Consider the following 16,830-nt stretch of genomic DNA (forward strand, 5'->3'; position numbering starts at 1 on the left):
ATCAGACACCACAAAACAATTCAGAAGATATGCTTTTACTCTGGATAAATATGAGGAAAAAAAGCTTTCAGAATAATATTTCAGAATCTGTACATAAAACAGTAAAAAGGTATAAATGAGGTTATAATTAGAAGGACGCCAGCAAACACACACATAACTACTTTAACATGTAAAGTACATATAGGCAGGTTGTTACTCATTAATATTCAAATAGGCTGCAATATTAATAAAATACTAATTAAACTCTCAAGAGTATCTGTATATGGAAATGACAGAACTGAGTCCAGATCAAACTGAGATGAAATCAGATATTGGAGAGTTAAAATTCATGCAAACCGATGATGCTAACACACTAATCTAAATAAATGGTTAATGTTGCTGTTGAAGCCTTAGTAAAGCAGCCGGAGGAAGGTATCATGCCAAGGTTTTCACAGCCAGGCTCTCGTTTCTGTTTGAGCTTCTTTCGTCCACAAACACACCCATCTTCACCAGGATGGATTTTGGGATGGGATGGGCGTGACGGGACGTGTAAAGGCCCCTCAGGCTTTGACTCATGCGTGACGGGTTATAGTCCAAGCACAAATCTCCGGTCAGACTTGGAATACACTTCACCTCCCATTTGAAGAAAAATCGGCCGTGCTGGAGAGCGCACACATCTTGTAAGACACCAGCAGACAGACGTCGCGTACATTCCCCCAGCAGATCATCATCCCAGTTGTTGTCCTGATCCCAAACTTCAAATCGCACTACGTTCCCAGAGGAGATGTCCCTGGTGTCCAGGTCAACGATGGAGTCCCAGTGTGGGTTGTTGTTGTTTTCAATAACTGAAGTACGGTGAACTTGCTGTTTATCAACAAATACCTTGATGTAGCCATCTGTGGCAGTGCTGTGGTCTCCCCACAGATCTGAAGCCTTCAGCACCGTTATGATTACACGGGCCATTCCCTTGCGGGTCGGGCAGCAGTCCGGGTTCACAGCAGGTTCGTTGTGGCACTGGCAGACGCAGGAATCCATGGAGTCAGACCTTATTCCGGCATGACAGCGCTCACTGCAGTTCCTCCACAGACCTTTCTCCAGGATGTAATGGCTGATGGCCTTGCGCAGGTTTTTCCTGACCGGAGTGTTTTCAGGTAGCAATCCGTGAAGTGATGCAAGGGAATATGAAGTGATATCTGGATGCTGTGGTACTGAACGGAGCCATTCTGCGTAGGCTTCTGGGTTTTTGTTGGCAGAAAAAAGAAGGTCTGCATCTGTAGTTAACCCTCCTTTTATTTCTGTGAACCTGGGGACAGAAACATTTCAGCAGCTGAACCAAAAAGTGGTTTCTGTTTTGCTAGGGAACAATGTAACAAGATAAACGTTCTTTACCTGTCACTGAACCTGTCAGAGAAGGATTTCTGATTGTCCATTTTGTCTGTAATCGTTTGGCAGTGCTTTACTTCTGCTTTAGCGCTAACTCTGACGCTTGCAGATGCTTCGGCCTCCAGACACATTTGAATCTCCTCTGTATTTACACCCTGCAGGCTAGCTTCACACTGCCTGATGCTGGTCACAGTATCAGCTTGTCCTCCCAGCTTCACCTGGAAAAACACATTGTGAACACACTCAGCTCACCTATCTCTTTGTGTCGTGTTCCTTTCACTGATGTTTGCTCTTCCTACTCACCTTGGTGAGGTAATGGGTGCCAAAGTCATCAATCAGTTTGTAAAATCTTTGCTTGTATTCTGGGCTGTAGACTTTAGGAAGCTTTTTCACTGCTTTGTTGAAATCTTTGTTCAGCTTGGGAGTGCTGGACACTCTGTAGCTGCAGTGAAAATGGGAGACCAGAATGAAATAGGAATGGGATAAAAATGGATTTGCAGTGTAAATATAGATATTTTTTATTTGTTTGGGCCTTCATATTTCTTTTTTTTTACTTTTTGATTTTATTAAAAACATTTAAGCACAGCTGCAGATACAAAAACACAGTAAAACGTGCTATCGGTGAGGTTATAAACTATTTAACTCAAAGAAAAACCAAACTCTGTCTCAGTATGCATCTAGACAAAAACCCATTATATTTTAGACTTGATGGGTCTTAAAAGTACCCCAGGCACCACATATGCCTGCAGCAACTCCCACTAAAGGGCATGGGCATAATCCTTCGTTAGATCCACAAACATAAACATAAAGTAGAAATTCTGTTTAAGCTTTTATTTTTATTTTACTTTACTCCTCTATAACAGAGCAGGAATATTTCATGAAGAGACACACAATGTTTCTGGCTGCTATCTGTCAGCAACTACAAGGGCGAGTGAACCACATGTCCGCATAGATGAACAATACTATCATTACCAGAGCTTTTACTGGTAGGTCTGTGGTTATTTTATTTTAAGAAATTGCTAAACCTCTATCTACTTGGTTCATGCAAGGACAAAAAAGAAAGAACATGTCACTACTAATGTCTTTATTTAGGCAGATTCAAAAACCTCACTATGAAACTGTTTAAGGTGGGAGAGGAATAACATTTAGAAAATAATCAGCTGTTTTAAAAAAACTATTTAAAGATCTCTTCTATTTTTGTTTTTTAGTCACACATAAATGATTTAGACCATAAAGCTAATTTTAATTTCATGGAACAGTGGAGAACCTTCTAGGAGTGGCTGGCCTACCAAAATTACTCCAACAGAGCATCAACGACTCATCCAGGAGGTCACTAAAGAAGCCAGAACAACATCTTCAGCTATCACTTGCCTCAGTTAAGTAAGTGTTCATGATTCAACAATAAGAAAAGACAAAAATAGCCTCCATGGACAGGTTTCAGGACCAAGATCACTGCCGACCCAAAAGGAACATAAAGGCAAAAGTGGAATGTATTGGAAGGTGTGTGCCAGTACATCTGGCGTAAAACTAGCGTGGCATTTCAGGAAAGGGACATCATACCAACAGTCAATCACTGTGGTGGTAGTATGAAAGTAGGGGGCTGCTTTGCTGCTTCAGGACCTGGATGACTTGCAGTGACCGATGGAACAATGATTTCTGCTCTCTAGCAGATCATTGTGAAACAATATCCAACCAACAAGCACACTTGGGTTATACAGCAAGCAATGACCCAAAGCACAGTAAACAGTAAGTTCACCTCTGAATGGCTCATAAAAGAAGGTCTTGGAGTGGCCTAGTCAAAGCAAACAATCAATTTAGATGCTTTGACAAGACCTTTAACAGGGTGTCCATGGTCAGAAACCTTTTTATGTGGCTGAATTTAAAATAATTTTGCAAAAAAAGTTAGTCAAAACTGCTCATTGCCAGTTATTGCAGCTGTTGCTGCAAAGTGTGGAAAACCAAGTTATTAGGTTTAATGGCTACTTTCATATCAGGCAAGGTCCCCCCAGAGAACTTTTATTCATTAATTAATAAAATCACCTTTTGAGAACTACTTTTTGTATTTACTCAGGTTTTCTAAGCCTGGTATAAAATTTAGTTTCATCATCTAAAGCACAGGCTGGACGATGACACAGTTGGCAGCACTGTTGCCTTAAGTGGCACCAGCCCCCCCACAACCCTGCAGGTATAGACAGTGGATGAATGATCTGAAAGTGTGTGACAAAAAACCAAATCAGAAGAAATGGCAGTAAATTAGGCATTTCTAAAACTTTTTGCAATGCTTTTGAAATTTCGGTTTGTCCTGAAAACATATTTAAGGTTTTGTAGAAAGTCTTCTTACCTGTAGTACTCACAGGACATGCTGATACTGGCGAAGCTGAACTTGTCATTCTTTGTTTTTTCCATGGAGTATTCTGCCAGTTTAGAGTTGCTCCCAGCCAGCATGAAGTTGGCAGATTTACCCTTCGCTTCAACTTCTAACTCTGCTTTCCAGTTGTTTTCAACAGAAGAGGTGCTGGAGCTGACCAGAGCCTCGCTGGATTTATGAAGTTTAGAGGATACCTTAGTGCTGCAGGACTGTTTGGCCCTCCAGTCCAACACAGACAGGGGCAGCTTTTGCTTTTTGCCCTCCAGAAAGGGGTTAACACAGAGGGTGCAAGTCTTGTCCTTGCGTTTCCACTGATTCATGTCGAGCACAAACGCCGCTTTACGCTCCATCTTGGTAATGTCAAAGCCTTCCCCAGCCAAATTTGAACCTGGGGCGAATTCGGCATCCAGACACTCTCTGGGTGTCCCATCAGTGCACCCTCCAGTCGAGCACCAAGGGAAGCAGAGCAGAAGGCCAGAGCAGATGTAAAGATTCAACAGGGACATGTTGCTGTCGGTGAAAGTGGACTGAAAGAGAAAAATTGTTTCTCAGCAAGCAAGTTGAACTGGTATTAAAAACAATCATGCCCTGATTTTCAGTTTCTCCTTCATTCACCCAACGCTGCCGATCAGACGTTGTGTAAATTCATTATTTTATGCAACATATTTAGTTGCTTTTTTTATGTTTTTTGCAGCACTAGTGGCCATTATTAATCTCTTTTTTTTCTCAACAATAAGCTGACAGGAAAGAAGTGGAGAGAGGGGGAAGACCTGCAGCAAAGGTTACCTGGGACAGGAGTCGAACCTGCGACGGGCTGCGTAAAGAAGCCTCTGAATATGGGTCTGGCATTTTACCCCTGCGCCTCCTCTGTGCCTAATTTAATGCAACATTCAGTTCATAATAAAGATGATAAAATCTCTTTGTGGTTTGAGTTATATCTGCATCTGTTTCAGCTATGACTTTTAGACTTTTATCTCATTTTTGTTTCATGTGGTGCACGAAGAAGTTGCAGAGCTGCTTTCCTTTGTTTGTTCACGAAGACAACTTTTTAAGATTTATTTAATTGTCTTCTGTCAGAGCTTTAATCAACATTCCCAGAAAGCAAACAAAAGGAGTTTCTGTTGAAGCATTTAACTTCGTGAATACATTTTTACCTCTGAAACTCTTTGTGGGTTGAAAAAGCTGTTGCTCATTAGTAAACAGTGTGTCGTAATTTCTGAAATGACTGAGACCCACTGCTGCTGTTAAGAAAGTATACAAGTCCACTATTGCATCCATCAAACAAGCATTTTTAGGTTTTAGATTTAATTTACAGCTTTTTCTCTCCTTATAAACTATTAACCTCAAGCTTTTTTGTAACTTTATGTAAGTCCAAAATAATTATGGGCAGATTTAGGTTAATTTGACCAGCATATTACTTCTAAATGGACTAGAAACGCTTTTACATTGATTCTTGAGAACAGTATAAATCTTTTGTTACAATCTTGAACAATGATTACCCTTCTACATTGTCTTATATTGCTTGTGTCAGGGAAAACAAACCTCCTTTGAATGAAAATAAATCTAAATCTGCCAGCTGTATGAATAATTTTTGCCGTCACTGTATATACACATTAATAAAAGCATTAAATCCTATTTTACTGTCTGTAAAAATTGTCACAAGCAAATCTACAAAATTAACCAAATAAACCAATTACCACATCATATTTTAGACCGTGTCTTCAGCCAGAAATATGAGAACATGTGGAGAAATCTTCAGATCCAGGCCCAAGAGCTTAAATCATGTTCAAACACAACACCTTGAAGCAGTTTCTTTCCTAGTTGTTTTGAATGATTAAATTTTACACGCAGTGGTTTTGGGGAGCTCCTTTAGCGTCGCTTGCTGGTTTTGCCTCAGGTTGAGGTCTGGATTTTAAAACAATGTGATTGTTTCTGTTTTTTTCTGCTTGGTTGCTCATTGTCTTGCCAAAGTTGCAGGGGGAAGGAGGCTGGGCTGGAGTACAGAGATCAGTGGGAGCAGGAGTTCTTCTGGCTGAGGAGGGAGATGTTCTGCGACATGTGTAAAAAGCCAATATGAGAAGCGGATTTCTCCAAGGATATTTTATTTCTTATTTTAGGTGCTATCATTTAATATTATTGTTTATAAGTAGCGGGACCACAGTCAGGGTTTTTTGTCACTGCAGAGAAAAAGTTGCATGTATTTATCTGGTTGATCAGTCAAAATGACAGACAACGAAAATGTCTAGTGCAAGCTCTAACAAAATGTCTTAAATATTTTACACTTGTAAATAATCTTTCCTGCTGTAGAATGAAGGATACATAGTTTGGAAAAAGTCTCATAAACCCTCTCGGAGCAGCTCTTAGGTTATTGCTTTTGTCTTTCTGCTCTGGCATTGTGTTAACACAAACCTCCAGAGCTGCAAACTAATAATCAGTTAAATAAGTGGATATGATAAGCAGTATCCAGCTGCTATTTCTTTAAAAGCATTCAGGGTTTACTTATTATTTTTTTAAATTGTTTGCAGTTTCACTTTATTTCTGTTAAATAAATAAAAACACCATATAAATACCATATTTTGTTCTGTATATAGACCCTTGTAGGGTCAGATCTTTCCACATAATGTGGCATTTATCCTGTATAATTCAACAGAAAACATATAATTTTGTGTTGGTTGCCGAAATGTGCACACCACCCATAAACTAAACCTTTGTCAAAGCACCATTTGTTTTAATTTCAGCATTCAGTCTCTCATCAGCACATCTTGATTTTACAGCATTTGCTGACTCCACTTAACCAAAGTTTTCAGAATCCTTCAGATTGTGAGGGCGTTTCTTGTTCTCGGCCCTCGTTCGGTGTCTGGCTAGGGTAAATCTGTCCCTCTTTAGGTCGTTCTTTTGCTGAGTTGGATGTATGCTTGCATCCATTCAGTCAGTCATTTTCTACCACTTATTCCATAGTGGGTTGCGGGGGAGCTGGTGCCTATCTCCAGCAGTCTATGGGCGAGAGGCGGGGTACACCCTGGACAGGTCACCAGTCCATTGCAGGGCAACACACAAACAACCAAGCACACACTCATTCATACACCTAAGGGCAATTGAGAGTGACCAATTAACCTAACAGTCATGTCTTTGAACTGTGGAAGGAAGCCCGAGTACCCGGTGAGAACCCACGCATGCACAGGGAGAACATGCAAACTCCATGCAGAAAGACCCCAGGCTGGGAATTGAACCCAGGACCTTCTTGCTGCAAGGCAACAGTGCTACCAACTGCACCACCGTGCAGCTTGCATCCATTCAGATGCAGAAAAATGAGACCCGTCTTCATCTTTAGCTCTCCAACAGACACCTAAAAGTTTCAGTATTTAAACCTATTCACAATTTCACCCACCTTGATAAATTCCCCTGACTTATACCTTTTTACAATGAGATCCATTTAACTGTTTGAAACTCTTCTGCAAACTTTGGCTTCAGCTAAAGGATGCTAATTAACTGTTGGTGTGAAGTCAAGACGGCTGAATGCTGAAGCTGAAGGTGCTTCAACGCAGTAGGAGTAATGCAGTTCAGTTATCACACCTTTTCAGTCTTTCACATTGCCCCCCTAACAGATTTGCAGTTTTCATGTTGAATTGGACAGGATGTATGACGTATTAAGGACAGAAGTTTTAAAATTGTATTTATCATGGTAAATATTTCTTAGATCGGTGTTTAGACCTTTTAGAGCTGCTGTATGTAAAACTCTCAGTCCTCACTATAGTTATTGTACATTATGTCACACTATTATACAGCCTATTCAGTATAAAACTGAATCCTTGTACTGTTCCACATTTTCCCAGACTTTTCCATAAAGTTTTGAAAGAAATGTGGAGTACAGATCATCCACTGAAGATGGACACCAAATGACTAAACTTCTTGTAAATAAAAATGAAGATTACTACTCTCCAGTTTTGTCACCCGTCTTTTTCAGTGTAGCAGACAAGTTGGTCCTGGAAACAGCAAATAGTTGGCATTTAAATAAACGTTACGTGCATAAGATCCAAAGCTACGAGTCGACCTATGTTTCTTTTTCCTTATACATTGAGAGAATACAGCTTAGTTTAGTCATTTAGAATGATTTAGCATAAACCTAGCTTCTTTCTTTTTTCCATATGTGTCCAGAACTGGAGAATGCCACGAGGAAAATGTCAAACTTAACTTTCCAGGCCTATCAATGTCAGAAAACTTTATTTTTATTGATTTCGTGATACTTGAAATGTTACTAAAGAATCAGACTTGTTGTCCTTTCTCTGTCCGTAGTTAAATCCAAGGGTACACTGATTTTCTTCGCTTTCTGCTGTATTTTACTGTTACCTCTCTCTAGCAAACACAAAACATTCTGTGTTTATATCCACTGACATTATATCTCTTCAATAAAAACAGTGTTTAAACAGCGAGTTTCTTTTCAGGAGGTTGGCCAGGTTTCTTTCTTCTCAACTGTGGTTTATAATGAAACTAACACATCATTAGAGCTTACTGAAAACAGTGTCAAATGTCACAAGTTTGACACAGATATATTTTTAGCCCTAGTAAAGATATAAAGTGACCCTCAAAGTCTTGGATAAGTTAAAGCACACAAAGAAAAGAATCGATCTCGAAGCACATCAGGGAAGACTCACCGATCTCTTGTGTGTCCCCTCTGCAGTTGTGAAACTGAGTGAATGCATGTCGATGCGTGCTGTTTAACGCTCAGAAAAGCAGGCAAGGAGGCGTTGAGAGGGCTGAGGTGACAGTGGTCTTTAAGCAAGTGCAGGAAAGACAAAAAAAAAAAGTGTGGCTAAACAGTTTCAACTGCTTTAATTCAAAGGAACAAGTGGTTGAAATGAACTCATAAAGGATGATGAGAAGAGGAAAATCAGTCCAGTTTATCAGTCAGAGAGAAACTAGAGACCACAACCATGTCGTTTCTCTGAAAAGGTGGGGGGATACTGTCATATTTGATGAGAAGAGAGAAAATTTAAATCAGACAGCAGAGGAACACGTTGGACTCCATTAAATCAGCCAATACTAACAGGAGAAATTATAAATACATAAAACAAACCCAGAATGAAGCCAAAAAAATTACCATTTGAAAGATTCAACATCGTTTATTCTTATTTTTATTTTATAGAAATCAAGCCATTATAGTTACAAAATAATATGAACATTTCCTCCAAGAAGCGACATTACAACAAAAAAACCAAAGAAGCTACAGTAAAACACGATCAGATTAAAAAATTTTAATTATTGCTCTAACTTGTCGAGGTTAGAAGCTATTTCCTTGCAGCCATTTCCTAAGTTAAGATCAACACCATCTTTATTGTGAAAAGTGTCAAAGTCACATTTACACACCATTTTTATCAAGTTTTAAAATTAAATATAAAAATGCTTTAGTTGACAGAGCAGTTAGTTGGTTTGGGGACTAACTTCCCCTTTTTGTTACATTTTAATGTTTCCGATCATGAAACAAACATTAACATCAGACAAAGATACACCACTGTGGACTCCTTTTTTTTAAATTGCCTTATTTCTGTCACATTGGAGGGTTTTCAATCACGAAGAGTCACGCTACAGCATCTGAGCCGGATTTTAAAGTCCAAAATTTTCTTCTTACTGCCATTCAGAGATAGACTTGCTGTTGTGTTTCAGATCATTATCCTGCTGATTTTCCCAAATTCACTCAAGGTCACAAAATGATGGTGGGGTATTCTCCTTTAGGATTTTCTGGTACAGAGCAGAATTCATCGGGCCACTTCACAAAACACTTCCAGATGGGATTAAAGTGCCTTCTTGCCATATCTCTGTGTTTTGTGAAGGGGCCAATGCAGTGAGAGGGGGCAGAAATAAGCCTGTCCTGGTTACATCCCTGACTTACAAAGCAATTGCCAACTTTACTTGTGATTTATGAATGATCAGAAGGAATTCAGAGGTGCACATTTTTTGTGGGTTTATTAAATGTTTAGTGAAAGAGGCTATTGTAATTCAACCCAGGTCCTGAAGATATAAAGCAGCCCCAGACCACCACACTGCCACCATTATGTTTGACTATTGGTATGATGTCTTTTTCCAAAATTCTGTGATACTTTTACATCAGATGAAAAAGGAAAGTCCACCTTATCCGTCCACTAAATATTTTTCTGAAAGTCTTGGGGATCATCATTACTGAGCTTAACTGAGGCACGCGGGTCCTGCAGAACTTTAGATGTTGTGTCTTCTTCTGTGACCTCCTGGATGAGCCATCAATGCACTTTTTTTGGTATTTGGTAGGTTGGCCACTCTAAGGAAGGTTCACCACTGTGTAGTCCCAAAGCCTTAGAGATGTCTCCTTAACCCTTCCCAGACTGATATATGTCAGTGACATTCTTTATATTTCAAATGTGTTCTTGAATTTCTTCAGATTGAGGCGTGATGTGTTGTTCTTTAGATCTTTTGACCCTACTTCCTGTTGTCAGACTGCCTCTGTTTAAATGTTCTCTAAGTGAGGTCAGGAAATAATCAGGCCTAGGTCTGGCTAGCAAAACTAAAATTAATTATTCAAACAAATGTGGTTAATCTTGGTTATTTCATGATTTAACAAGATTGGAGATTGCTTTTCACGTTGTGCCACGTTAGTTTGAATAGCTTTCTCCTCTTAATAAACGAGGTCATTACTTGAAAACAAGATTTTGTATTTACTTACATTATATTTTTTACTGATATAAAAAATAATCTGAAACATGCTTGTGTTAGGAGCTGAATACCTTTTCACTGCACTGTATAAGAGAGTCTGTAGCCACTGGAGGAAAGGTCATCATAAGGTGTGATGCCTGCTCAAACAAAAGTAGCAGAGAATTTTAAGCATTACGCATTTAAAATAGGACTGTTACATAAAATCAAATTATGAATGTCTATTATATGAATACAACAGTATTTTGTTATGCTATGATCATGTTAGGGACCCAAATAAGAGGATGGGAGATGGATGATGAAAACTACTTTTAACGGAGAAGCACTTGGAGACAGTGATCCATGTCTTTGTGACCACATTACTAGATTACTGCAACGCCCTTTATTTTGGTGTCAGCAGGTTTTTAATCACATGCCTGCAGAAGGTGCAAATGCTGCTGCGCCAGTTAATGAATCTTTTGCTCTTTTACTTATTTTCAGTAGACAGATGTTGATAAGTAGCTTTAGCTTTGAACATTTTCCTTATTTAAAATCATATGTTTGCATTTTTGCAGTAAGAGTCTGGTTCCTCCAAACGGCTAATTTAGCAGACGCAGATTTGTTCACAAACACCCCCATCTCAAGCAGCATGGGCTTAGGAATAGGATGGGCATGACGGGACACGTAAAGCTTCTTTAGCCTTGGATTCATGGGCGTCTGTACATATTCTGTGCACAAATTACCACTCAGACTCGGAGCACATTTCACTTCCCATTTGAAGTAAAGTCGGCCGTGGTTCAGATTACAGACATCCTCCTTGATGCCGTTTGCAAGAACCGGCTCGCATGCTCCCAACAGGTCATCATCCCAGCCGTTATCCTGGTCCCAGACTTCAATTCTCAGTTTGCTTGCAGTAGACAGGTCCTGCGAACCCAGATCAACCACCATGCCCCAGTGTGGGTTGTTGTTGTTGTTGATGACAGGTGAACGGCGGAACTCAACTTTGTGGTGGAAGACTTTCACAAAGCCATCTGTGGAAGTGAAGTAGTCTCCCCGCAGACCAGTGGCCCTCTGTACTGTTAAAATGATCCGGGCCATGCCCTTACGGGTTGGGCAGCAGTCTGAATTTACAGCCGGGTCATTGTGGCACTGGCAGACGCAGTGATCCCTCGAATCTTTTCTACAACGCTCGGTGCAGTTTATTACCAGGCCCTTTTCCAGGATGTAATGGCTGATGGCCGAGCGCAGATTAAACCATGTTGTTGTATTAGCAGGCAGTAACTCATGCAGAGAGCCCACAGAATATGAGATAATGTCAGGATTCTGGGGAATCGTGTTGAGCCATTCCTTGTAAGCCGATGGGTTTTTATCAGCAGAGAAGAGAAGGTCTGGGTCTGTGGAATGGCCCCCTTTGATTTCTGTGAACCTGTGGAGAAGTTTTTTGAACAATTGAGTCAAAGATTGTATATATAACACCAGGGATACCTGTTTGTTTAAGGAGTTTAAATGTTATAAAATAACACAATTACATTTTCGGATCATCAAGCAGTTGTTAATATAAGAAAACCTGATAGAATGTAAAATGTAGTTTTAAAATGATGACTTCATTTATTTAGGAGGAATATCCCAGGCCTGGTCACTGCTATGTCTGTGGAATCAAGAAATTACCTAAACAGAACCTGTTTGACAACACAAAGTAGGCTAAAAGATCTCATAGAGTAACACATCATGCCCTGATCTAAAGAAATTCATGAATAGATGAGCCTCTATCAGTCTGGAAAGGGTTACAAAGTCATTCCAGTCAACCACGGCAAGAACCAGTAACCACAAATGGAGAAAACATGAACCAATGGCAAAAACATTGTGTGCAAGAAAGTGATTATGTATACCTGTCATTGAAGAGGTCGGAGAATGCTGATTTGCTCTCTGACTTCTGTATGTCCTTCTTGCAGTGTTTTGATTCACTTTTTACTGTGACCCTGAAGCTTGCAGATGCCTCGACCTCCAGGCACATCTGTACCTCCTCTGCACTGAGCCCCTGCAGGCTGGCCTGACACTGACGGATGCTGGTGACAGACTGAATCTTTCCGCCTACCTTCACCTAGGAAAACACATTTAAACACAGTTTGCGGAGGTATTATTCATATTAATAATTTCACCTGTAAGAGGTAAGGGTTTGGGTTGTTAAAGTCCGGAGCATTGCTGTGTGTCACCTTGCTGATGTAATGGGTGCCGAAGGTGTCAATGAGTGTGTAAAACTGTTCCTTGCTTTCTTGGCTGTACACTGGAGGAAGCTGTTTCACTGCTCTGCTGAATTCCTTGTGCAACTTGGCTGAGCTGGACACTCGGTAGCTGATTTCAGTGAGGCAGAAACAAATAAACCCATAGAACATGTGTGTTTTTGAATTTATCTCCAACAGGAAAATGTGTGGGAAGAGAAAAGTTTCCAGTGAGTTCTTGTCTTCCTACCTGTAGTACTCACAGGACATGCAGAGGCTTGCGAAGCTGAATTTGTCATTCTTTGTTTTCTTCATGGAGTAATCAGCCACTTTAGAGTTGGTTCCAGCCAACATCAGCGAGGCGCCTGTTTTCACCGTTTGAAATTCTAAGCTTGCTTTCCAGTTGTTTTCAACAGAAGAAGAAGTGGAGGTGACCAGAGCCTCGCTGGATTTGTGCAGGTTGGATGACACCTTTGAGCTGCAGGATTGCTTTGCCCTCCAGTCCACCACGGACAGGGGCAGCTTTTGCCTTTTGTTCATCATGTAGGGGTTAACACACAGGGTGCATTTTTTATTCTTGTGTTTCCACCGATCCATGTTGAGAACGAAGGCGCCTTTAAGCTCCATTTTGGTAATATCAAAGCCCTCACCTGCTAGATTGGAGCCTGGAACGAAATCTGCTTCCTGGCACTGTTTGGCTGTCCCCTCAGTGCACACACCTATCGTGCACTGAGGGAAGGACAGCTGAAGGCCAGCAAAGATGCCCAAATGCAACAGCAACATAGTTCTGTTTACCTGGACAGTGGATGCCGACTGTAAAGTAATGCATTTTTAGTTAAAATAACGACAAAGCATCTAAAAGCACTAGAAAACTGTCATCAACTAGTTTCTATTTACTAACATCCAGTTTTTTTCCAATGATGTCCTTATTTTATAAAGCTCTCTGTCATGATCCCTGAGATGTTCATTTTGTGGTTTTGTTTTGTGCTTTAAGTTTCTTTAACGTTTTAGACTTAGTTGGCTTTTTCAATACTTTGAATCCCGTTTCATGCCTGTAAACAAGCCAACTCATACCCTGGTACTTAAACCACGGTGTATGCTTTTTCCTTAATTGTATTTAATGTTTTCTGATGTTCTTAAAATAAATATTCAGAAAAATGCTCAAATCTCATTTATAGTTTAATGTTAGGATTTACTCATTCCTAAAAACTTTGTTTTCTCATTTATTTTGATTCTGATCCCAGTTTTTCCAGATGACTCCAATGAAATATGCCAGATTATGGCCCCCTTGAATAAATCAATATAACTTTTAATTGACCTTCTGCTGGTAGATGTTTTTCATAAATCCATATTTCTTATAGTAGACTGACAAACTAACCACAGGATATACAATTGAGTTGTTTACTGATAAGAAAATGAAGTAAGAAAAGATGAAATAGAAATGATTGGGTATGAATTGGGCAAATTAAGTCCAAGGCAAGCAAGCTTATTTAGAGAGCACCATTAATGCACAAGGCAACCTAAAGTATTTACATGACTTTAAAGGAAAGAAAAGAAGAAAACAATAAAGCTAAGGCTTTAAAAGCATTGCATAAAAGAAATAAATGCTTCAAATAGTTTGTTACTCTATTTGACTGCTGAAAAAAATAATATTTTAATTTCTTTATTTAAAGGAAAAACCATTTCCACCCATCTCAGGTTTTCAGGGAGTTTGTTCCAGAGCTCATCAGAATAAAAACTAATTGCAGCCTCATCTTGTTTAATTGAAAAATTGCCTTATTTCTGTCACATTGGAAGGTTTTCAATCACGAAGAGTGATTAAGAAGTGAGTAAGAAAGTCACTGAAGACCTGAGGGGTCTGCATGGCTTATATTTGACAAGCAACGCAGAAATGAATTTCGGCCCAAAACCATTTAGCGCTTCAGAGACCAACAGCAGAATTTTCAAATCTGTTATTTGACAAGAATGGAGCCAGTGCCGGGATTTAAGAACTGGTGTGATAGGATCCATTTTTCAGGTGCTGGTCAGGACTCTGGCAGCAGTATTTCAGATGACCTGCAGCTGCCTGATATATTTTCTACAGACACCAGTAATGACACTGTTGTCGTAATCAGATCTACTGAAAAAAGAGATAAGCATCAGATTTTGTTTCCTATCTAACAGGAAACCTTTTATTCTATCAAGGTTTTTAAGACGATAGTAAGCAGATTTACTAACAGACTTTCTGTGGTTGCTAATATTGATATCCGAGTTTAAAACGACCCTGCTGAGTCTAGTGGAGTGCTGATCTTGAGCCTCGAATGTCTGGACAACAAATAATGAGCTCGTCATTCGGTGCAACATAAGGATATATAAACATATATCAAACTTTTGGACTTAAATGATGAGATTAAATATACAAGTCCTTTTCAAAATATTAGCATATTGTGATAAAGTTCATTATTTTCCATAATGTCATGATGAAAATTTAACATTAATATATTTTAGATTCATTGCACACTAACTGAAATATTTCAGGTCTTTTATTGTCTTAATACGGATGATTTTGGCATACAGCTCATGAAAACCCAAAATTCCTATCTCACAAAATTAGCATATCATTAAAAGGGTCTCTAAACGAGCTATGAACCTAATCATCTAAATCAACGAGTTAACTCTAAACACCTGCAAATGATTCCTGAGGCCTTTAAAACTCCCAGCCTGGTTCATCACTCAAAACCCCAATCATGGGTAAGACTGCCGACCTGACTGCTGTCCAGAAGGCCACTATTGACGCCCTCAAGCAAGAGGGTAAGACACAGAAAGAAATTTCTGAACGAATAGGCTGTTCCCAGAGTGCTGTATCAAGGCACCTCAGTGGGAAGTCTGTGGGAAAGAAAAAGTGTGGCAGAAAACGCTGCACAACGAGAAGAGGTGACCGGACCCTGAGGAAGATTGTGGAGAAGGGCCGATTCCAGACCTTGGGGGACCTGCGGAAGCAGTGGACTGAGTCTGGAGTAGAAACATCCAGAGCCACCGTGCACAGGCGTGTGCAGGAAATGGGCTACAGGTGCCGCATTCCCCAGGTCAAGCCACTTTTGAACCAGAAACAGCGGCAGAAGCGCCTGACCTGGGCTACAGAGAAGCAGCACTGGACTGTTGCTCAGTGGTCCAAAGTACTTTTTTCGGATGAAAGCAAATTCTGCATGTCATTCGGAAATCAAGGTGCTTTGGAGGAAGACTGGGGAGAAGGAAATGCCAAAATGCCAGAAGTCCAGTGTCAAGTACCCACAGTCAGTGATGGTCTGGGGTGCCGTGTCAGCTGCTGGTGTTGGTCCACTGTGTTTTATCAAGGGCAGGGTCAATGCAGCTAGCTATCAGGAGATTTTGGAGCACTTCATGCTTCCATCTGCTGAAAAGCTTTATGGAGATGAAGATTTCATTTTTCAGCACGACCTGGCACCTGCTCACAGTGCCAAAACCACTGGTAAATGGTTTACTGACCATGGTATCACTGTGCTCAATTGGCCTGCCAACTCTCCTGACCTGAACCCCATAGAGAATCTGTGGGATATTGTGAAGAGAACGTTGAGAGACTCAAGACCCAACACTCTGGATGAGCTAAAGGCCGCTATCGAAGCATCCTGGGCCTCCATAAGACCTCAGCAGTGCCACAGGCTGATTGCCTCCATGCCACGCCGCATTGAAGCAGTCATTTCTGCCAAAGGATTCCCGACCAAGTATTGAGTGCATAACTGTACATGATTATTTGAAGGTTGACATTTTTTGTATTAAAAACACTTTTCTTTTATTGGTCGGATGAAATATGCTACTTTTGTGAGATAGGAATTTTGGGTTTTCATGAGCTGTATGCCAAAATCATCCGTATTAAGACAATAAAAGACCTGAAATATTTCAGTTAGTGTGCAACGAATCTAAAATATATGAATGTTAAATTTTCATCATGACATTATGGAAAATAATGAACTTTATCACAATATGCTAATATTTTGAGAAGGACCTGTATTGTATTTCAACTTTGTTCAAAACCAACATTTTAAGGTAACAAGGAAGTTTTTTGAAGCAAATAATGGTTTGGAAAGCACATTTAAAATATGAATCCTTGTATTGGACGGGTAGACAACAAACACCTCAAACCCTTCAGAGAACTCATCTTTTATTTAAGTTGCTGTTTCACTTTCAGTCACTGTTTAGCAGAGTTTAAAAACATATTTTAATGTAGAA

At 40.0% G+C, this 16,830-nt stretch overlaps 2 protein-coding genes across 2 annotated transcripts; both read right to left on the minus strand.

The window, feature by feature from the left end:
- Positions 1–108: 108 nt before the first annotated feature.
- LOC124863168 (perforin-1-like) lies at positions 109–8,461 on the minus strand. Its single transcript, XM_047357434.1, has 5 exons — positions 8,383–8,461; positions 3,704–4,257; positions 1,666–1,804; positions 1,369–1,580; positions 109–1,282 (listed from the first exon to the last, which is right to left on the minus strand). Exons 1-5 carry the CDS (start codon positions 8,428–8,430, stop codon positions 415–417), a joined length of 1,821 nt encoding a protein of 606 aa, XP_047213390.1. The 5' UTR covers positions 8,431–8,461; the 3' UTR covers positions 109–414.
- Positions 8,462–8,865: 404 nt separating this feature from the next.
- Positions 8,866–15,038, minus strand: LOC124862826 (perforin-1-like). Its single transcript, XM_047356971.1, has 4 exons — positions 12,857–15,038; positions 12,601–12,739; positions 12,277–12,488; positions 8,866–11,813 (listed from the first exon to the last, which is right to left on the minus strand). The coding sequence occupies exons 1-4, from the start codon at positions 13,387–13,389 to the stop codon at positions 10,931–10,933; spliced, it is 1,767 nt and encodes a 588-aa protein (XP_047212927.1). The 5' UTR covers positions 13,390–15,038; the 3' UTR covers positions 8,866–10,930.
- Between the last annotated feature and the right edge of the window lie 1,792 nt (positions 15,039–16,830).

The sequence above is a fragment of the Girardinichthys multiradiatus genome, chromosome X, assembly GCF_021462225.1.
Source record: "Girardinichthys multiradiatus isolate DD_20200921_A chromosome X, DD_fGirMul_XY1, whole genome shotgun sequence".
Taxonomy (NCBI): Eukaryota; Metazoa; Chordata; class Actinopteri; order Cyprinodontiformes; family Goodeidae; genus Girardinichthys; species Girardinichthys multiradiatus.